General features: G+C 41.2%; 2 protein-coding genes across 2 annotated transcripts in view; both read left to right on the forward strand.

The window, feature by feature from the left end:
• LOC135277237 (nucleotide-binding oligomerization domain-containing protein 2-like) overlaps nt 1–4,840 on the forward strand; it is a 40,527-nt gene extending 35,687 nt beyond the window's left edge. Inside the window, 1 exon segment of the mRNA XM_064383050.1 lies at nt 1–4,840. Within this exon segment, the coding sequence (XP_064239120.1) occupies nt 1–88 (88 nt within the window). The 3' untranslated portion in view covers nt 89–4,840.
• Nucleotides 4,839–23,151, forward strand: part of LOC135277194 (cyclin-Y-like protein 1B) — a 26,167-nt gene continuing 7,854 nt past the window's right edge. The window contains exons 1-8 of the mRNA XM_064382931.1: nt 4,839–6,182; nt 7,507–7,569; nt 8,402–8,485; nt 9,951–9,985; nt 13,648–13,748; nt 16,712–16,747; nt 18,826–18,877; nt 19,469–19,588. Of these exons, the coding sequence (XP_064239001.1) occupies nt 5,723–6,182; nt 7,507–7,569; nt 8,402–8,485; nt 9,951–9,985; nt 13,648–13,748; nt 16,712–16,747; nt 18,826–18,877; nt 19,469–19,588 (951 nt within the window). The 5' untranslated portion in view covers nt 4,839–5,722. The remainder of the gene's footprint in view (nt 6,183–7,506; nt 7,570–8,401; nt 8,486–9,950; nt 9,986–13,647; nt 13,749–16,711; nt 16,748–18,825; nt 18,878–19,468; nt 19,589–23,151) is intronic.

Genomic DNA, 23,151 nt, shown 5'->3' on the forward strand with positions numbered 1-23,151 from the left:
GTTGTCCAACAACTGCATCACCTACCTAGGGGCAGAAGCCCTCCTGCAGGCCCTTGAAAGGAATGACACCATCCTGGAAGTCTGGTAAGGCCCTGGGCAGGCCTATTGTAGCTCTGCAAGCCTCAGTTTTCCTATCTGTAAAATGGGGTGATGGGAGAGAGGAATGGCAGAATTTCAGGGATCCCTTCTGATTCTGACATTCAGTGAGAATGATTCTGCATGTGAAGGATCTGGTTCTCTGTCTAAGAAAGAAGTCTTTACATCTTTAAGTAGGGAGCAATTGTTTCATTTTTAAACCTTGACTATGTATTCAGCGACTTCTCTGTTCTATGAGATGGTGCAGGAATGGAGATGTGGCTGAAGAATGAAAAGGCAGCTCCTGCCCTCCTGGGAACTGCATCTGCCTTCACAGGTCAAGGATATTGTATCAGACTTTCTGTGGTTCTGAATGGAGCTTACAAAGGTTAGGAACGGGTTGCACAGTGTATCCAATTCTCTGTATTTAAAGCCATAGTCCTTCATGTATTTGAAAAAGGCAATAATCACATTCTTGATAGATTCTGTTGTTACCTTAAAAAGAAAGACCAGCCTTGGGGAGTCTGGGCAGTTGGGTCCAATATTGTGGACTCTCTGCTGAGCCACAGCTTTAAAGATTTGTCCTTCTTGTTTCCAGGGATCTATTTCTCAGACAATAAGTAAAGATTTTCCCTGGCCTAATGTGCTATAAGTGAATGTTACTATGTATGTTCCAGACACTGGGCTAGAGATTAATATTTAAAAGCAGGAATTTTCCTATTAAAAATCTATATCTCAGGGTTTTCTCCAAAGAGTTTGGAACTCATTTTCTACTGGGGTTTGCAAGGTTCAAGTTATATGAATAACCTCTACATATTCTGAATATTCCCTTTTTATTATATATACCTTGTAAATATTTTCTTTGAGTCTGTTGTTTGTCTTTTACCATTATCAATAGTTTGCTAAAATGGCTTTTTTAGGTAGTAAAATTTGTCCATCTTTTACTTCGTGATATTTGTATTTCATGTCATGAATCGAAGGCATGACTATTTTTAAAATTTAGTTTCTTGCAGTACTGATTTTATTTTTTACCTCAGTCTTTATGTTATTTGAAATTCATTATTGTTTGTTTTTTCACATTTCAAATAATACCCAAATTTCTCCAAGCAGTTCTTTTCTCTACTGATTTCAAATGCCACATTTGTCATCTCTGGAATTCCGATATATTTCACGTCTGACTGCCACACTACTGCTGTGGATGTGTTTTGTACCAGCGCAGTACTGTAGGGTTGTCAAATGATCTGGTATCTGGTAAAAGCAGACTTCCACTCACTGTTGCTTTTTTTTTTTTCCAGAGAATAAAGAAGCGATTTTTATATGGGTTCTCATTTTTGTAACTTTGAAGTAGTTTATCCAATCACATGCCAATTACCATCTGTTGAAATTTCGGTGTTTTTAGATGTGAATTTTAGGAGTAAAACCATCTTTTTTTTTTTTTTTTAAGCACTTCAGACTTTTATTGTCTTTCAACTCAAAATGTATTCTAAATTTTATTTCGATCGTTGTTTCTTTATGAATTATTTAGAAGTTTGATATTTGATTTCCAAACACTTGTGGTTTACTAAGTATCTTAATAATATTGACTTTTCTTTCTTTTTCAATTTTCATTTTAGTTTCGGGGGCACATGTGCAACTTTGTTATGTAGGTAAATTGCCTGTTGCTGGGGTTTGGTGGCAAAACAATTTAGTCACTGACGTAGTGAGCATAGTACCTGACAGGTATAGGTAGTTTTTCGATCCTCGCCCCTTTCCACCCTCTCCTCTCACACAGGCACCCTGCATGGTATCTATTGGTCCCTTTTTTGCCCATGTGTAGTCGGCGTTTAGCTCTGACTTACAGGTGATAATATGTGGATTTTGTTTCCTCTTCCTGTGTTAATTTGCTTTGTTAATTTGGTAGATGTAGCCTCCAGCTACATCCATTTTGCTGCACAAGCCATAATTTCATTCTTTTTGTGGGGCATAATGTTTCATTGTGTATGTACTACATTTTCTTTATCTAGTCCACCACTGATGGGCCTCTGGGTTGATTCCATGTCTTTTCTATTGTGAATAGTGCTGTGATAAACATACAAGTACATATGTCATTTTGGTAGAATGATTTCTATTCCTTTGTGTATGAACCCAGTAATGAGATTGCTGTGTCAAATGGTAGTTCTGTTTAAGTTCTTTGAGAAATCTTCAAACTGCTTTCTACCGTGACTGAATTGGTTTACATTCCCAGCAGCAGTGTGTAAGTTTTCTCTTTTTTCTGCAACCTCACCAACATCTGTTATTTTCTAACTTTTTATTACTAGTCATTCTGATTGGTGTGAGATGGTGCCTCATTGTGGTTTTGATTTGTATTTCTCTAATAATTAGTGATTCGAGAGGTGGAGTATTTATTCATATGCTTGTTGGCTGCATGAACGTCTTTTGAGAAGTGTCTGTTCTTGTCTTTTGTCCATTTATTAATGGGGTTGTTTGTTTTCTGCTTAAAATTTTGTTTAATTTCTTTATAGATTCTGGATGACACTTTTGTCAGGTGCATAGTTTGCAAAATTTTTCTCCCATTCTGCAGGTTGTCTGGTTGCTCTGTTGATAGTTTCTTCTGCTGAGCATAATCTCTTTAGCTTACTTAGGTCCCATGTGTCTATGATTTTGTTGCAATTGCTTTTGGAGACTTGGCTTGAAAAATTTGCTATCGTTTATGTCCAGAATGGTATGTCCTTGGTGAGTTTTTGTTTAGGATTTTTATAGTTTTAGATTTTGTAATGTAGGTCTTTAATTCATCTTGAATTGACTTTTTATATGATAAAAGGAAGTGGTCCAGTTTGAATCTTCTGCATATGGCTAGCCAGTATAGTTTGAAAAGTTAGGTAGTGTGTTGCCTCCAGCTGTATTCTTTTTGTTTAAGATGTCTTTGGCTATTCAGACTCTTTTCTGGTTTTATATAAGTTTTAAAATAGTTTCTTTTCTCATTCTGTGAAAAATGACTTGGTAGTTTGATATAATAGTATTGAATCTGTAAATTACTTTGGGCAGTAAGGCCATTTTAACATTATTTCTTCCCATTCACGAGCATAGAATGTTTTTCCATTGGTTTGTATCTTCTCTGATTTCTTTCTTTCTATCCTTCCTTCTTTCCTTCCTTCCTTCTCTCCTTCCCTCCCTTTCTTTCTTTTTTCCTTCCTTCCTTCCTTCCTTCCTTCCTTCCTTCCTTCCTTTCTGATGGAGTTTCACTCTTGTTGCCCAGGCTGCAGTGCAATGGCATGATCTCAGCTCACTGCAACGTTCACCTCCTAGGTTCAAGTGATTCTCCTGCCTCAGCCTCTCTAGTGGCTGGGATTACAGGTATGCACCACCACACCTGGCTAACTTTGTATTTTTAGTAGAGATGGTGTTTCTCCATGTTGGTCAGGCTGGTGTCGAACTCCTGGCCTCAGGTGATCTGCCTGCCTCGGCCTCCCAGAGTGCTGGGATTACAGGCGAGAGCCACCGCGCCCAGCCATCATCTCCGATTTCTTACAGCAGTGTTTTATAATTCTCGCTGTAGAGATCTTTCACCTCCATGGTTAGTTGTATTCCTAGGTATTTCGTTCTTCTTGTGGCTGTCACGAATGGGGTTGCAGAATTGATTTGGCTCTCAGCTTGGACAATGTTGGTGTTTAGAAATGCCACTGAGGAATGCCATTGAAGAATTGCCACATAGGTTTTGACAATGGTTGAACTAATTTACACTCCCACCTGCAAGATATGCATGTTCCTTTTTCTCCACAACCTTGGAGAGAAAAAAATGCCACTTTTTGTCCATTGCTTTGGTATCCTGAGACTTGATAAACAACTGAAGCTATTTATCTGTTCTAGGAGCCTGTGGGCAGGGACTGAAGGGATTTCTAGGTATGGAATCATATTGTTACATTGTTTGTGAAAAGAGATATTTCACTTCCTCTCTCCTCGTTGGATGGCTTTTATTTCTTTCTCTTGCCTGGTTGCTCTGGCTAGGACTTCTGGTACTGTGTTGAATAGGATGACAGTTGACATCCTAGTCTTGTTCTGGTTCTCTGGGGAATGGTTCCAGCTTTTGCCCATTCGGTATGATGGTGGCTGTGGGTTTGTTATAGATGGCTCTTACTGTTTTGTGATGTGTTTCTTCAATGCCTAGTGTTTTGAGGATTTTTAACATGATAGATGCTGAATTTTATGGAAAGCCTTTCTGCATCTTTTGAGATGACCATGTGATTTTTGTTTTCAGTTCTGTTTATGTGATGAATCGCATTTATTGATTTGCATATGCGGAACCAACCTTGCAGGAATAAAGCTTACTTGATCATGGTAGATTAACTTTTTGATGTGTTGCTGGATTTGGTTTGTCAGTATTTTGTTGAGATTTTTTTTTTTTTTCCTTTCTGTTTTTGAGACAGAGTCTCAGTCTTGTCGCTAGACTGGAGTGCAGTGGCACAATCTCGGCTCACTGCAACCTCCGCCTCCCGGTTTCAAGCAATTCTCTTGCCTCAGCCTTCCTGAGTAGCTGGGACAGCAGGCGTGTGCCACACGCCCGGTGAATTTTTTGTATTATGAGTAGAGACAGAGTTTTATCCTGTAAGCCAGGATGATCTTGGTCTTCTGACCTCATCATCCACTCACCTCAGCCTCCCAAAGTGCTGGAGTTACAGGATTGAGCCACCCCGGCCGGCCCAGTTTTCTTTTACATAAGCCTTTTCATGTGTTGAAACCATAGATTCTAAGTTGCTCTATCCAAGTGATAATTAGAAAAATGTGATGTACTTAGTGTATAAATGTTAGGAAATTTCCCTTACTATTCTTGTTAGTTTGATTGAATATGTGTGTAATTAAAAAAATGTAAACTGAATAAATATGTATTGAATCTATATATGTATTGAAAATGTAAGTTGACATTACAGAGTACACTGAGTTCATGGCAATGCTTTCTCTGAAAGCAACTGCAGAAATCTACTATCTCTTCTTTCTAGTTTGTAAGAACTCAGAGGCCACAAGGGAAAAGGAGTTCTTTGGATAGCAGATAAGGCATGAAGCAGATGTGGTTACAGTAATTTTAGTATAATTCATTGTAAGGTGATGATGTCTAGGAACATCATCATGGTGGAGAAACCTGAAAGCTCCCAGCAGCCAGCAACGAATGAAAGGTGGGGGCGGGGCTGCCAACAGGGTGGGGCCTGGTGAGCCAGGTGCCTGGGCTCCCACATCACAATGGCGGTGGGGACACCTCTGATTGGTTCCTGGGCACCAGGTTGGAGGAGACTCTGATTGGTTCCTGGGCACCAGGTTGGAGGAGACTCTGATTGGTTCCTGGGCACCAGGTTGGAACTCTGGTGGTTGGTAGGGCAACCTCCTTCAGTTGGTAGAAAACAGTGGAAGGAGTAACTCCCACTCTGCCGTCTTCTCTGCAATCTCAGCTCTCAGGCTTGTTGTATCTAGACCCTTTTTAAATCAAGCAGGTTCCCTTCAGACCAGTCATCTCAGGGGTAGCAGCTGAGGCGGGGAGTGAGCTGTTAGTGGGGTGCAGCCCCATAGCCAGGGGCTGGCCCTGCCAGCGTGCCTGTGTTTGAAAGAAGTGAAGTGCTGAACTCAGCAGACTGGGAGGCAAGGGAAGGTCCAAGTTGCTGGAGAGGAGCCAAGGTGCCCCATGGGGAACACGCTGAGCTGTTGCTTGCGCCCCAAAGTCAGGCGCAGGCGAGGTCTGCGTAGGTGGTCTGAGGATCTGTCCTTCAGCTATGACATCAATGAGGCAGTGGCAAGCAAGGGTGCAGGCCAAGACAGAAAGAACATGTCCAACACCAGTTCCAGACCCATTTGGGGCCTGAAGCGGTTGTATGGGCAGGTGTCTGGCAGCAGTGACATCTATGAGGCAGTGTCAAGCCTAAGTGCAGACCAAGGCAGAGAGGAGCAGAGGCCACTCAGAGGGATCTTGGTGCTCCCCAACGCCAGACCCAAGCAGAACCAGCGCAGGGTGCACTGGGCAGAACCGATCGAGGGGTACGTGGTGGAAGCACCAGACCCTACTGCTGTGGAGCCTGCCCTGTGGGATTTGGGAGCCGGCGATGGCCCTGACCTGCGGCACATCAGCGACCAGGAGATGCCCAAAGGTAAGGCAATGAATGAGACTGTTTGCCCTCAGGCATGCCTCTGGCTGACACTGATACCAGTTCTCACCCCTCCCCCCACCCCAGAGGCATCCACAGCCTCAGGCTCCTCCCTCCTGCCCCTAGCCAGCTTTCCCAGGCCCATGCACCAGGCAGGAGGACTGGCCCTGCCTCATGCCTGCCCCCACCCTTCATTCTTTTTCCCTGCTGCATCTGGTGGTTTCTTTCCTCCTCCCTACCCCATTGCCCAGTTCTGGCCCCTTTCTCAACCCCAGGCTGGCCGAAAGCTTAAGTTTTCCAAATAGAAAATGTATGCTACAGATTTCATTGCTGTAGAGGAAGTGTCTTACAGCTCTTCTGTTTACTTTGGTTGGCCTCTTAATTTATTTAAATGTTAGAATAATTAAGCTTCATGATGAATGTGACTTTGTAGCTGAAAGGTATTGTTCTCTCAGAATATTCAAAAATGGTGAAAGAATGAACAAAGATAGTATGTGAATGAATTGTGCCTTTCTACACAAAGCATGCAAGTGCTTGTGAAATCTTTGGTTTGTTGGTGTAAAGTAAGCCTCTGAGTGCTTTCACACACCAGGTAGCAGATGGGTAGTGTTGGACAACGGCCCCAAATAGACTCTTCATATCATTTTTGGAGATTTATAACACATTTACAGGTATGTCTCATTTGACCTTGTCTCTACAAAAAAATGGTTAAATATTAGCCAGGTATGGTGGCTTGCACCCACAGTCCCAGCTGCAAGAGAATCTCTTGAGCCCAGGAGTTTGAGCCTTCAGTGAGTTATGCTGGCTCCATCTCACCATTGCACCACTCCAGCCTGGGCAACAGAGTGAGACTTTGTCTGTTTAAAAAACTGTTTTTGCCCAAAACAGCTCTTTGTTTGAAGACATTTGAAATATTGAGCCGGTGTCTGACCACAGTAATTGGCCACAGCATCTCTTACTGCTTGAGACTGTCCCTGAATTGTGCTGGTAATAGCAGCCTAGAGGAGGGTGGTTATATTTGATGAGTGGAGGGAGGAGGGCCTATATGTGATTCATCTAAAAGTTGTATCCGTTTATTTAGGTGCAAGTTTGAAAAAGAAGTCCCAGCCCCAGCCCCAGCCTGGTTTTATTCCACATGCATGGAGAGATTCTGTGATTTTTGCATTCTCCAGTAGAATTGGGACATTGGTACCCTTATTTTCTTGACATGTATTACTAAAAGCTCTTCTCAAGACTGTTAAAAGTGATTAAAATGGTTATGTAGCTTTAAAAAGAATCGTTTTTACTCACCTCACTTGTGACATTGTTTCCTCTTCTTCCTCTACAGATATTGCTTCTGACCATCCAAGGGCAAGCACACTCTTCCTGAGAAAGTATCAACTGAGTGGTGGTGAGCCAATGTTGTTTCTGCCTTCAGGGAAAACCGAAACACTTTCTGTCTTGTGTAGTACAGGAAGTATTTAGAGAAACTCAGATATGAGTTAAAAATGTTCAACTTTTCATAGATTTACTTGTCTTATTTTCAAATGTGATATAATTTCCTTCAGTTGTCACTGTTTATGGAAACATACAGACTTTGTGTTCACAGATTTGGTGACATTTCTACCAACACAATTAGTTGGCCACATGATTTAGTGTAGTAGTCAGGGATTTATGCCTTTTTCTTCATACGTCTTTGCCATTTGTCCCTTGCTCTAAAGAGTACATTTTAATAATGACTGATAGGATTTAGGCCACAGCTTGGATATCACTTGAGCAAATCAAAAGAATCCATTGTTCTAGATTGGATCTGTGATTTTGGCTTCCTTTTTCACAGTGCTCTAACCACTGTCACATCCAAGTCGATGCTAGAAATTTTTCATTGGAATGTAATAGAAATGTAACATACCCTGTGCTGTTTTCCGTATTAGCCTTAGTGTGTGAAACTAGCGTCAAGTTTCCATATCCCGCCTGTTTTAGGATGAGAATGAGAACTGTAGGATTTTTCTGTACTGTTGCTTATGTATCATAATGTTCTGTTATCTTACTTTCTTTTCAAAAAAGCCATACACCATGTTTTTCAGTTAATTTTAACAAGAATACAAGAACTGGGGGTTCTAGAATAACATCTGAAGCAATGCAGTACAATAAAAAAGGGGTTGTTCACCTGCATTTTCATAGTTTGTGTGGACTTTGTCTGACTTGAGCTAGTAATTTCTGGTTAGGATTGTTATATTTTTCAGTTTCTTCCAAGAGCCATGGGCTTCTCACACATAGAGTGTATGGAAGTAGAAGAAAACCGATCCCCTGCCCCTGTCACTTCAGTGGTGAGAAATGTGTGTCAATGGGACCAGTTCAACTTGAAAGGAGGAGGCATTGTAGGGAAGAAAGTGTGGCCCAAGTCCCTCTTTGGAGCTTTTGTTCTTTGGACCTTTGTTAGAACAAAATGATTGTGTGTGCTGAGGGTACCCTGTTCAGTTAGGTTGGCACACTCATTTTGACATTGAAGTTTAAGATAGGCTACCTTTCAGTTGAGTAAAGACCCATTCATTTTTTCAGTAATGTATGAACAGATGACCGAGAAGTCATTAGGGATGCTTATTCTAGTGCATCTCCAGATTGACTCCTGGCCAGAAACTGGTTCTTAGAGCTGTCAGCTGTTAGATCCTGGTAATGAAAGTAAGCTATGCGCAAATGTAGAATCAGAAAACAAAACAGTGCTGCACAGGGGTTCAGAAATACAATAAACGTTTTTATTAGCTAAATTTCTCATCTGTCCCACATTTTGGCATTTTTAGGAAGGAATACTTGAGATGGGATAATTTATAAAGAAAAGAGGCTTTATTGGCTCACGGTTCTACAGGCTGTACAGGAGGTGTGGTGCTAGCATGTGCTTCTGGCAAGGGCCTCAAGAAGCTAATGATTGTGGTGGAAGATGAAGCAGTCATGTTTCACATGGTGAGAGAAGGAGCATGAGAGAGTGGGAGGTGCTGCAGGCTTTTAAATAAGCAGATCAGGCCAGGTGCAGTGGCTGACACTTGCAATCCCAGTACTTTGGGGTGCTGACGGGCAGATCACTTGATCCTGGAGTTTGAGACCACTTTGGGCCAACATAGTGAGACCATGTCTCTATGAAAAATTTAAAAATTAGCCAGATGTGGTGGTGCATGCCTGCAGCCCCAGCTACTCTAGAGGGGAAGGTGGGAGGATCACTTGAGCCCAGGAGGTTAAGGCTGCGGTGAACCATAATCACACCCCTGTACTCCAGCCTGAGCATCAGAGTGAGACCCCGTCTCAGAACAACAACAGTAACAACAACAAAACCCCAAGAAGATCACGCATGAACTCAGAACAGGAACTCACTCATCACCAAGGGGATGGCGCTAAGGCATTCATGAGGGATCCGCCCCCGTGATCCAAAGACTTCCCCACCTCCAACACTGGGGATTCTATTTCGACATGAGATTTGGAGGGCACACACATTTCCTAACCTAATCTGTTTTGCCTTTCCTTATGTACATGGGGATTCTTTGATTTGAACGTAATAGAATATGTGTTAGGTCAAAAAGTAAAACTGTGTTTTTAAATTTTACATTATGAGATTCATCATGCCAGATTATTTAAATGTTAAATTTTGTTTCAATTTAAAATTTTTTAAAAGTTGATTTATTTTTATATAGTGATAATCAGATTGATCTTGTTTTATATAGTGATGATCAGATGATTAGCAACTACTTTTATTCTATGGTATTTTATTATACCAGAATTGATTGGTTATACTTTTATTTTTAGTGCAAGGAAAGAGGAGAAGCTTTCGCCTATATTCGGTAAGTAAGCTTTTGAAAAGTTAAGAAATTAATTGTTTAAATTAAAAGTCTATCTGTCATGATTCCTTAGAAATGTAACAGGGACCCAGTGCTGTTAGCATGATCCTTTTTTGGTGAATTTTCTAACCCTTTTCTATTTTCCTAAATGTCAGATTTCTGCAGGAAAGTCTTTAACTTACTGTGCCCATTTTTCATGCTGTCTGACATTTAAGTTAAATTTAAATAATTTGGTTGTGATATAAAGATCTGCCTTAAATATTTACTCTTTTAAAATCACATAAAATTGAAAATAGCTGAGTCCATTTTCAACACTTTCTGCTGACTCCCTGTCATAGCAGCTGAAAGCGTAGCATCCTCACTCCACTGTGACCTTATTTCCCTCCCTGTTTCTTCCACCTGTAACACATTTTTAATTAAATCATGAATTGATATTTACATGATTACGACTATGCACATATTATTCACTGCTGAGTCATATAATGTTCTGAGTGTGCCTCCTCCTTGTACATCCTTCATTCTTTCTCTTAAATATTTCTGAAACCTGAACACTTCTGCACTTCTCCCAGATAACCTCCCTTTTCCTAGCCGGTGATGGCTCATGAAGCCAAATGTGACCATTAGCCTCCGGCTGGTCTCTTTGTTTTCACATCCTTCATTTGTGTGTGTGTGGAATTGATTATCTGACTTTATTTCTTTGGCTCTCTAACAACTATTCTTCCCCAAGAGTTGTAACATTTGTCACATGCCTATCAAAAATATGTTTTATCTACTAAAAAGATACATTCCATGTTTTTTTCTTGAAGCAAGTTTCCTTGGCTTTTCATTATCCTCCTCAGGATAGACTGTGTTTTCCTAGGCTGCCCTGCGCCTGTTGGCCTGGGAGCTCTCTCCGAAATCTTCTGGGACCACTACTGTTGGGTCCCTGAGTCCTAGACTGTGCATTGCCCTCTGCCTTGTGTTACTCCCCAGTGGTGCTGGAGTGCAGTTTCTGAGGAAAGGCTCATGGGCACACATGTTTAGAGATCTGGGCTTTCTTTAAACCCCTCCTTTGCTATAGAGTATAAAATTCTAGAGTGAAAACTGAATGTCATGGCTTGAAGACATTTTTCTATTACATTTTTATTATACTGTTTTTGAAAGTATTGCCATTGTGTGATACGTCATACGTAATCAATGTTTCCATCTGTCTAGTTTGTAGTTGTATATCATTGATGTCAATGATATATAGACAGATATCACCTAAAGCTGTACCAACTAGTCTGTGTTTTGATGCTTTTTTCCTGTTATTTTTATTCTCATATATGGAATTTTCCTCAGAATGGACTTTTGTTATGTTAAAGTCTTACGCTGCATTACCCCTAATAGTAGTGATCTTAAGGGATACCTTCTTTCCCTTTGAATGAAAGTGTCTGAATGAGTCCATTTTCATTTTTTATGCCATATTTGTTTTTGAGACAATAAAAGTATATTCATTGACACACATACACTGTTAATGTAAACTATAACAGAATAGCTTAAGAAACATAAGAGTTTAGCTAGAGTTAACACATTTCTGTCTTAAAGGGTAATTTGGTCCATCAAATAGTAATATTGTTCAAAAGCGTCTTGGGTTTTGGTTAAGAAATAAGTGAATTTGCAGTAAAAAGCATCTGAAGCAGCAAAATGCTGTTGGACGCTATGGATATTTCTGATTATTGGCTACTGGCAATGTTTAAATGCAGTGTAGTTTTATAAACAACCACTAGATCTTCTCCCTACCCTGCCTTTTTGTTCTTACTAGCTCATTAGTAGTAGATCCAAACCTGTTCTGTCTCTAATGTGTTTGTGAGGGACCCTGACGGAAGAGTGCGATAACATGATGCAAACAAGCATATTAAGAGGAGGAAGCAAGGCTCATCTGAGTTAGTTTATTTTCCAGTTAAAATAATGAGTATTTTGTGATTTTAAATAATGCTGTTGATCTTTTCAACAATTTGGTGACTGGCATTTGGCCACTGGGACTATTTTTAAGGAAGAGCACTTTCTTTCTTTCTCTCTCTCTCTCTCTCTCACTTTCTTTTTTTTTTTTAATTTGAGATGGAGTCCTGCTCTGTCACCCAGGCTGGAGTGCAGTGGCACAGTCTCAGCTCACTGCAACCTCCGCCTCTGGGATTCAAGCAATTCTCTGCCTTAGCCTCCTGAATAGCTGGGATTACAGCCACCCAACACCACGCCTGGCTAATTTTTGTATTTTTAGTAGAGATGGGGTTTCACCATCTTGTCCAGGCTGGTCTTGAACTCCTGACCGTGTGATCCACTCACCTCAGCCTCCCAAGGTGCTGGGATTACAGGAGTAAACCACCTCACCTGGCCAGGAGGAACACTTATTTAACATAGTTGAGGCAGTTTCCGTATTGACTGTTGCACTGTCAACAAATGAATAGATACTTTGAAAGTGTTTTAGAGATAGTTTATTTTCTACAGGGCTCAAAAGGTTCACTGTCATATCTCTGATAGCACTGTGGATGAATTTTTCACTGCTTCGTATCTGTAGGAAGATTTACTTTCCAAATTGTAACTGATTTAAATATTTGTCAAGCTCTTATTGAACTCCTTAATTTCTCCCACATTCTCTGCTCAGCAGCTGCAGGTAGGAGAGAAGGGGTCCTCCCTCCCCTGGAGAGGCTCACTTCCTCATGAGGGGGATGCTCTGCAGGCAATTGTATCATGTAACACACAGTGAATTAGACTGATGGGTACACAAAACCAGAAATGTTTTGTGGTGTGGCTGCTGGCAAAGGGATCCCAGAAGGAGGATGAGGTCAAGCTTGCTGGGACAAGGGGGAAAGGAATCAATATTCCAGACAGAGAGCAGCACGAGTGAGGCAGGAATGTGCCATAATGTGCATCAAATAACTTAAAGAATGAAATCAATTAACTTTTGAAATGAATGCAGAGTATTGTCAGAAGTTGTCATTTGAGTAGTGTAATAGCAGTCTTATGTAAACGTGAAGTGAAAGTGAAATTCCCAAAGTTGTTTGATCTGATTTTTGGATGTGAGAGAGTCTTAAAGCAGTACTTTTTCCATCCTCCCACAGGGAGACAGGCCCAGGGAGACGTACGGCCCCTCACTTGTTTGGTGACTGAGCAGCTCTGGCACACACAGTCTCTGACTCTAACACGCTGGTTCCATTGCACTGTCTCTTGAATTCACACACTTAGGATTAGTAACTTAGTAAATGTAGTATTAGGTCTTCATTTACTGCCATCAAATGCTCTTGTGTCAATATTATTTAATGGATGACATTTTGTTGCAGTTAATGAATACCAGAAATAGAAAATCTCAGTGCTTTTTACTGCATAAGAAAAAAACGTGAAATCCCATTTAAAATGTTTCCCATTATTTATAAATGGAATTTATGATAGATCCTTGCCAGGTTTGATGATCAGTGTCATATCAAGGGCAGCATTTTATAACCCATTTCTCAAACATCATCTGTGAAAGTTAAGAGCCTCCAATGAGTTTCCCATAGAGCTGCATATGATACCACACTCAGGCAGGTCATAGGGTATAAAAAATACCTTAATGCTTTATTGTTTGACATTTTGACAAAGGGAAAAAACCCACACTTTTGTAAGTTCAGCCTCCTTTGATATTTTTCTCTATCTTCCTTCTTCTTCAGATACCTCCACGGCATCTTGATAGAAAATACAGCTCGTGTTCCACCATATTGCTAGATAACAGCACAGTCAGCAAGCCCAATCTCAGCCACATACTAGATAGGTGAGTACAACGAGGCTGCCAAGGGCCGAGTGACAGACCCCCGTATGCTAAAAGCATCCCGGCCATCCGCTGTTATTTCAGCCATTTGGTTGCCCTTTTCAGCAAGCAGTTGAAGAAGTTGATGTCAATGATATATGGATTTTTCAGGACCTAATACGAATTTTCTGTTTCTCTTTTAATCTTAGACACTGCGTGGTAAAAGGGAAAGCCAGTTAGCAAATAAGCAATCCCAGCAAAAGCATGGCCATTTATTTGATGCATTTATGTTATGACAGTATTGAACCTAATGGACAGGAGAGGTGCTTTTTATTGGATGTTTCTAGGAAAAATTATTAGTTCTTTATGGGCCATAGGCCTAAGATGATGGGCGCTACTTTGGAAACTGGTCTTGGAAGAAGGAACAGTTTGTCCTCCATGGCACCATAGTGTATCTGTATTTAAAATTTCCCATCATGCACCAGCACTTCATAGGCCACGATCAGAGATGCCCTTCTAAACGCCCTTGAAAGATGGGTTCAAGTTGGTTTAAAAAGCCAGCTCCAATGGAGATGTCCAGGAAACATGATTAACATCTCCTTCGCTTATGAGTGTTGATTTTCAGAAAACAGTTTGACAAGCGGTACCTCAGAATGTTAATCTCCTTATCCCTAACTTGACTTTCCAGTCTATAAACATGACTAAGTTACAAGGTTAATTTTGTCTCTAATGTAGTAGTTTTTAAGCTAATTTGTCAGTAACTTCTGCTTTAATCAAAAATGGCAGTTTATACTCATAATAATGTGACTTTCCTCTCTCATGTATAACAATAATTGAGATCCAATTGTGTTTCAGCAAGAACTGGACTCTACCTGTGTCTAAAGCCCTGAGCTTTGACCTCTATGGTGTCATCACCTAATGTTCGTACTCAGTCCTAAGTCAAAAGCCACCCTTCTTTGGCTAGAGTCCCTGGCTTCTTCTGATTTCAAAAGATCCTAATGTTTCACTATGCAATTCAAAAGTAGTTTTTAAGCTTACCCTTGTTCAAAGAAGTCAAAGTCCTGCTTTTTCTTCCAGCGTAGTCTAAATTTTACAAGTTTTTTTTAAAATTGAAATATATATATTTTCTTTTCTGGAGAAGGGGATTTGCTGTGTTGGCGAGGCTGGATTCAAACTCCTGGGCTCAAGCAATACACCCAAGTCAGCCTCCCAAAATGCTATGATTACAGGCATGAGCTACCATGCCTGTGCTAGAAGTGTGTTTTTGAAGCACAGTAAGTTTTAATTGACGCTCCAGTTTTAGAAGGGATTATTTGGTATATTTGCTTTTGATGAAATAAAGTTTACTGAGCACGTTAATATAGCAAATTGGCTTTTAGGAAAGATTTTGAAAAATGTATTTCGTGGTTAGTAGAGCGTTGCTGTCAATGGAAGAAGTGAGCCATATTAGAATCACTTATACTGTTTCTTCAAAATATATGTCTGCAAACACATGCATCTTCCCAGCTCCACCTTCCCTTCCTCTCTGGGCACTCGCAAGCCTTTTAGGAAAATGGGGAAGTATGTGAGACATCATTATATGGCTAAAAGCATCCCAGATGATTCTGATCTTAACCCTAATTCAGTCATTCCCAAACTTTGCTGCACATCAGAATCACCTGGGGAACTTTACCAACAACCCTGATGCCTAAAGCATACCCAACAGCAATTAAATCAGAATGTCTCCAGCTGACATTGAGGCCCTGTTTAAAGCTCCCCAGGTGATCCAGTGTACAGCAAATGTGGAGGCTACTGCTTCCTTTGTGTGAAAAAGTGATGGTTCTAATATAAAAATTACATGTTTTCCCTCATTTGCTCTCCTCTCTATCCATAAAGCTTTTCATCTGTGCGAGTCATTTCTATCTATATGTGCATATGCTTCAATTTATACCATAACATAGTGTTTTGTGAACACCTGCAGTTCACAGGAACACTGTTCGGGGACCTTGGGCAAATCAGTTTTAAGCCTTGGTTCTCTTAATTGTAAAATGGGTGGTGCCTGGAGTGTCATGTGAGGTTCGGTGGTCCTTTTCAGCATGTAACTTCAAATTCTGTGATCTTAAAATTTGGAGATGAACCTGTTGGAAGCACTATAGAAATATCTATCATAGATGCTAATAATGTTGTAAGGCCCACTTTTTACAACTCCAGTTTGCCTTCTCAGATTATTCTGAGCCTCATTTTAAATGTTGAGGGTGAACGGAAGGACAGAACTTACCAAAGAGAAGCCCCTGTTTCCTGACACACAACATCTGTGGATGACTTTGGAACACAGTAACATACATCCAAAGAGTTGTATTTGTTCATTCATATTGTTTAAACTATTGTGGAAGTACCTGTCATTAATACTGTATGATGTGATGTTACTCTGTGTGTTTAGTACTGCTTATTTTAGGAGAACTACAAGTGTCATCGATTTTTGGATGCAGTATAATATTTACTAATAAATGTTCTGCTCATCATGCATAGGTGATTTTAAATTACTTTATTTCGTATAAAGCACATTCATTCTGTGCTTTTAGGGAAATAATGACAAATGGGTGAGTAGGTGAACTAAATCAGCTAAAATGCAGGGCCTAGCAACTTAAAAAGCAAAACACTGCTGTCTGGCCTAAATGTAAGCATATGTACACATAGATATAAGTAACTTGTACAGAATGAGAGGTTCTATGGGCAGAAGAGCAAATGACAGGGAAATTATGTCATTATTTATACATAATAACCATCTGCAGACACAAGTCTTCTAACAGCATATTGCCTGCATTCTGGTTCTCCTATCTTTGCTGTAAAGCCAGAGGACTAAAACAAAACGAAAATGCTCATGTGGTACTGTTTAGAATAGAGGATTTCGGGGCCACTGAGAGGGTTCCCTCCCCGCCTTCAGAAATATATCTTCAGGCCTAACAAATGATAAAATCAGTTCTTACAATTTTTTTTTCCCTCCACAGCATCACTTTGGCAATATATTACGTCATAAAACACAGGTGAGCTCTTTGAAACCTGTCTTGTTATTCCAGCTCATCACTTTGTGTCATATGAAACATGCTGTCAGGTCATAACTCTAGACATTATAAGCTGTAGAGTGCTTATTTTACAGTGTTACCGTGAATCATCTGTGGGTTTTTTGGTCCATAAGACTCTTTTAAATTATTAAGGGTTCCAAAGTGTATTTGTTTATGTCTTTGTTTGCAATTTATTTGTAAAGAAGCAGTAAAAAGATGCCCTAGCCTCACGCAAATATATAGTAGGAAAAAGGCATATTTTAAAAGCTTTCAGGTAACTGTGGGTATTCTTGAACCCCACCAAAACTCCAGAAGTGCTAACTGGTTAAAATAGTTATAGCGGGTTTGTACATATCAATGAATTCGTTCACTAATAGTCACTGATCTTTCTTGTACAATAAATGGATCTTTCCCCTTACTGGCTTTTACAATATGATGCATTGGCTAGTTGGTTTATTTATAGTGTCAAAAACTCACTGTCATTAGTATCACCACCATTATAAAAATGTCTTCAAATATGGAGATGCTGTCAAGCTCACTGTAGTAGGTATATGAGTTTTCAAAGTCCTGATTTTTAGCTTGAAAGTGTAGGCTTTATTATGGACAAATACTTGTTATTTTCCTTGAAGTGACAGACTCACGCGACTTAATTTTATGGATAATAGTCAGTTATACTTTCAGATAAAAATGGTGTTCTGTGAAAAATTGGCTTGTCCAGCTCGCAATTTCATCACAAGTGCTTTTCTTTAACATGACCGTAGTTCAGTATGCAGACGCACTTTATGTGAACTTTCTACTTAGAATACTAAAAAGAGAGGTCAAGATTTCATAACACCATTAATTTTTAATGTTTCATCAAGGACATTCTTCAGTGAAACATGCTACTTTTAATAAAAACTGCAAGGGACAGTGAAGAGTGGAATGAATACTGGTGTAATTTGGTACCACTGCCCTTATTCATACTGAGAAACCATCAGTTTTACCCACTTTTGCTTTTAAACAGTCATTGCAAGTGTTGAACAGGGAGAAAGCAACCGATGTTCTAATACTTTTAGAAAGTAATAAATTATTTGTGTGTTTTCTTTTCAATCAGCTTCTCAGGTTGAATTAGTATTCTTGTAAGAACAGTTTGGGCCATACATGGTGGTTGACACCTGTAATCTCAGCACTTTGGGAGGCCAAGGTGGGAGAATTACTTTGAATCAGGTGTTTGAGAGCAGCCTGGGCAATGTGGCAAGACCCCATCTATCAAAAAACAAAGATAAGCTGGGCATGGTGGTGTGGACATTTTGTCCCAGCTACCTGGGAGGCTGAGGCAGGAGGATTGCTTGAGCCCACGGAGTCAAGCCTGCAGTGAGTCAGGTGTGTACCACTGTGCTCCATCCTGGGTGAAAGAGCAAAACCCTATAATGACAACAACAACAACAACAACAACAACAGTAACAACAGCAACCAGTTTTGACATCGTGGGTCTCCTAGGGAATCTCAGGGGTCCACAAACCACATTGGGAGAACCACTGGTTTCCTAAATGATCACATAATGTGTTAGTTTTTAAAGTTCATTAAAGGCTGGCCTCTTTTAAAATAAAAAGGCAATTAAGTCTGTAACTCAAATTACATCAGCAAACATAAAGTATAATAAAGAAAGATTTGGGAACTCTTAATTGATTCTAAAAAGTTCTAAAATCCTTATTGCCAACAACTACTGCTTTCTAAAATGTTCTTGTGTTCCACTGTGAGGCTAGAGGAGTAAAAATAGATACAGCTTATTACCATTGCCTGTTAGCGGGAGTCAGTATTTAAAGGCAAGTCTGGCTCATCAATGTAGGAAAGACTTCCCAGTTCAGAATGTGATGTGCTGATGAAAAAGAGGTCAAGAAACCCTCTGAAGGCCAGGATCCAGGAGAAAAATTAGCAACAACTGCTTTGGTGAACAAATTTTACCAAAGCAGACAAGAAGTATCGCCCTCCACCCTCCATGCCCTACCCCCAGCCGATAGTTTACTAAGATATTAACAATTCCTGAATTAATTTCTTAAATGCACATTCTTCTTTTATAGATATTCGAATAGATCTCTGGCTATTTTTGATGAGCCAATACATCCATTTTCAGTAAGTGTCACTTTCTCTGAGGTTCTGTTTATGTCTTATAGGGTTGTGTTTATTTCATGATGAAGTCAAAATTATCCACCATGAAGTCTTCACTAAGTTGTGTCTGATCATCTTATGTAAGGAGTGTTGTAAATTGGACACACTGGAGTAACAGCTGACTTACAGCTTTGTTTAATTTGTGTGCTAAGGGGAATAAACATACCATCCAAATAACAAAATGTGCCATTTTAAAAGATGTTTTTTATAGCAGCAAACAATATAAATATTTGTAAGTGGTCCTAACAAATATGCACAAACTCTGTGAATAGAATCAGAAAGCAATTTAAATTTAAATTTGTTAAATGCTATAAAAACTTAAAAACTTCTTTCTTCAGGCATATGATAGCCACAGGGCCACCTTAGCACCTATGTTTACAGAAAACCAAAAATATTTTAAGATCATACTGTTTATATTTTTAGAACTAAAAGACATTTTATCCCAGCAAAATTATTGTAAGGGACACGTGTGCACAAATTTGAGCATTCCCATCTTAAGAGTACTTAAGAAGTTTTCTTGAATGAATATTTATATTACCTTTTTTCTTCTTTCAGCATGAAAAGATTCCAGGGAAATCCTTTGAGGATGATCCCACATGCGACTGCATTTTTGAATATTTCTGTGATCTTTTTAAAGTCACAAGACTAACAGCTCCATCTGCAATCGTAGCATTGGTAAGCTATTTCTTATCTATAAAGCATCTTTAATAACTGGTCTCCTACACAGTGTATGGCCATGTTTCTAAATAAAAGTCAGTTCCTAAAGTTATCATAAGATCTTTTAAGAGAAACCTATGCAAGCAAAGTAAATACACATCTTAGAGTTTAATCATCGTCAGGTTTTGAAATGATACCATTGCTTTTCCTATCACAGAATAATTGCTACTAAAAGCAGCAGGAGGCCGGGCGCGCTGGCTCACGCCTGTAATCCCAGCACTTTGGGAGGCCGAGGCGGGTGGATCACGAGGTCAAGAGATCGAGACCATCCTGGTCAACAGGGTGAAACCCCGTGTCTACTAAAAATACAAAAAATTAGCTGGGCATGGTGGCGCACGCCTGTAATCCCAGCTACTCAGGAGGCTGAGGCAGGAGAATTGCCTGAACCCAGGAGGCGGAGGCTGCGGTGAGCCGAGATCGCGCCATTGCACTCCAGCCTGGGTAACAAGAGCGAAACTCCGTCTCAAAAAAAAAAAATAAATAAAAAAAAAAATAAAAGCAGCAGGAGAGACTTCTGGTTTCTCCCTCAACAGATTCCAATGTAGGTCTAAGCTGAGTTCCAGGCTGTATTTCCCCACAGTTCTGACCTGGAGCTGCTGCTCTGAATGCTTTGTTGTTCCTGGTGACCTCTTGCGCCCGCTCGGGAAATTGCCCAGGAATGTGGAACCAGTAAGACTTGGACATGGGTTTTGCTAGTTAGCCTGCCAAGCCATAGCTGTGTCCTTACCTCTGCATGGTTCTCACAGAATTCCTGTGGTGAGACTCATTCTGAATATAAAGTCCTGTTCAGATGGCTGGGATTGTTTGACCCCTCCCCACACTAACCTGTAGAGGAATGTCAAGCACACAGCCTGGAGAGAAAGGATACTTAGAGCAGTACCCTCTCCTTTAGCATCCAGCTAGAGCTTAGGGGCGAAGGCTTCTGCTGGGCACCTGCACAGAAACCTCTCCATGAGCACTGGATCAGATGCAGGCCATTTCATGGAGTTGCAGCCATTGGGAATGCTCAGCACATGCTGGAGGGAAGCAGGAGTGGTACTTCCAGATGGAGAGAGAGAGAGAGCTGATGCAGGAGGGAAAGCTGGATTGGAAGAAGGGGTACTTCACTGTATACTAGCTAAATTTGGTGTGCCTGTGAGATAGCAGAGTGACGTGCAGTCATGATTTGGATCTATGGGACTGGAGCATGAATCTGAGCTGGAGGTAAGGAATGAAGAGTAAGAGTAGCTGCTCAAGGCGAGTCATGATGGCTCATGCCTGTAATCCCAGCTCTTTGGGAGACCAAGTCGGTTGGATCACCTGAGGTCAGGAGTTCGAGGTCAGCCTGGCCAACATGGTGAAACCCTGTCTCTTCTCAAAAGTACAAAAAATTAGCTGGGAATGGTGGTGGACACCTGTAATCCCAGCTACTTGGGAGGCTGAGGCAGGAGAATCTTTGGAACCTGGGAGGCAGAGGTTGCAGTGAGCCAAGATTGCACCACTGCCCTCCAGCCTGCACAGCAACAGCAAAACTCTGGAAAAGAAAAGAAAAAAAGAGTAGCTGCTCAAATGCAAAGAAAGTGTTTAGAATGAAAGTGGAAAAGCCGGACATGGTGGGACACACCTATAGTCGCAGCTACTCAGGAAAAGGAAAAAAAGAGAAGATGGACAAAAGATAGCTCTGTAAAGACTACCAGCATGTAAGTGGCCAGAGTGGGAGGAGGAAGAGCAGGGAAAAATGATAAGAACAAAGGGTTCATGATAGGAAAGGCTGTGGTCACAGTGCTACATGCTGCTAAGAAGGTGCCCATTCCATAAATACCCCTGAGATGCCAACCCTGTGCCACTCTTCTAAGTGCTGGGGTAGAGAAGAGGACAGGTCGAGCACAGTCCGTGTCTTTATGAGGCATTTGTTTTAATGAGGAAAGCATTTCTTTTTTTAGGTAATGGCAAATAGCAAAGTGATAAAGCAGGATACAGAGAGAGTGACGGGAGGGGCTCACTGTTTCTGATCGAATGATCAGGAAGAGCCTCTCTAGAGAGGTCACATCTGAGCAGTGACCTGACTATAAAGCGAGGATGATAAGGAGTGCTGGCATTACAGGCGGCGGGATGAGTGCCAAGACTGAGACAGGAACACATTTCATGTGTGTTCAAGGAACACACAGCAGGGAGCCCGCCTGTGAGAGAAATGAAGGAAAGAATGGAAAAGATGAGGCCGCACAGGCGGTGCCGTAGCTCACAGGGCCCTTTGGCTTGCAGAGCAGAGGATGAAGTTAAGGTTTTATTTCAGTTTGAAGCGGGGACTAATGGTAGATCTTGAGCAGGGGAGTGCAGTGTTCTTAATGTAGAGGTTATCCCAACTGCTTTGGGGAGAGTAGACCATAGTTGGGAGGAGGGTTGGGGCAGAGAAGAGGACTAAGAAGCAACTAGGCTGTTACAGGTGAGCCGTGACACATGGCGGCCCAGAATCTGAAGCAGTCAGCCTCCCAGTGAAGGTAGCCGTAGAGGGATCGCACACGGATTGGAGGAGGGTAACTCACATGTAAGTATTAGTCCCCAGGAGCTAGGCCAATGGCAATTCCCTGGACAAGATTAGGGCCAGGTTGGGGAGTGGAGCCTTGGGGTGAAGGGCTCTGGTTTGTGGGTGTGAAGGCTCCAGGGACCTCAGCAAGAGGAGTCTCAGTTGAGTGATGAGGGTGGGGGGTGGTTAAGGAGAGATGGGAGGTGAGGAGCTGGCACCAGGGCATGACACTGTGAGCAAATGAGAGGATGTCCTGGGGGAGCTGGGAGGAGCAGGATGGGAACAGGCAAGACATTTGTATTGGGGAAAATCTCTGGCAGAGAGGGAGAAGGTCTTCAAGAAGAGGTGATTTGGGGAACAGTGTTCTGCAAAAGTGGGATAGAATCCATCATGCTGGTAGAAGAGTCGATGTTAAAAGAGGGACTTTCTCACTGACCCAGGAGGGCAAGTGGTATCGATGAGTGTCAGCAGGTCACTGGCTTACCAGTAAAGGTGACAGGAAGTTGAGGGCTCACCAGTGCTGTTCCAGTGCTCTCTAATGAGTCCTGTGGAGTTGAACCCTGGGAGGGAGGGTTATTCCTTGGATACCCAACAGCGCAGAGTTTTCGAGAAAGGGAGCAGCATCTCTCCCAAGAACATGTCATGTTCAAGGGCCATGTGATTTGGAAAACACAGTTGACTTTGGAGAACATTGCCAGATCTGAACCGCCAATCTGATAATGTTCAGACAATAAATGAACTCTCTTAAAATGAACTGTTTTTCTTTCACCTTGATACGAAGACTTCAAGTAGCATAGAGTCATACTCTTCTACAGAGCAGCCTCTGAGGTGGCGACACCTCACAGCTCATCCCTGTAACCTTCACTCAGCTGGTCCCTCACCCAGTTCTTTATAGGATAGAGATTGGATAGATAGAGGGTACTTTCTGAGATGATCTCACAAACTGCTTGACAGGTTTCCAGGCACCCCAAGGATACAGAGGCCGGCAGCTCTCTCTGCCTTCAAACCCACAGAATTG

The sequence above is a fragment of the Aotus nancymaae genome, unplaced genomic scaffold, assembly GCF_030222135.1.
Source record: "Aotus nancymaae isolate 86718 unplaced genomic scaffold, 86718_ANA_hifiasm-v0.15.2.pri h1tg000030l, whole genome shotgun sequence".
Lineage (NCBI taxonomy): Eukaryota > Metazoa > Chordata > Mammalia > Primates > Aotidae > Aotus > Aotus nancymaae.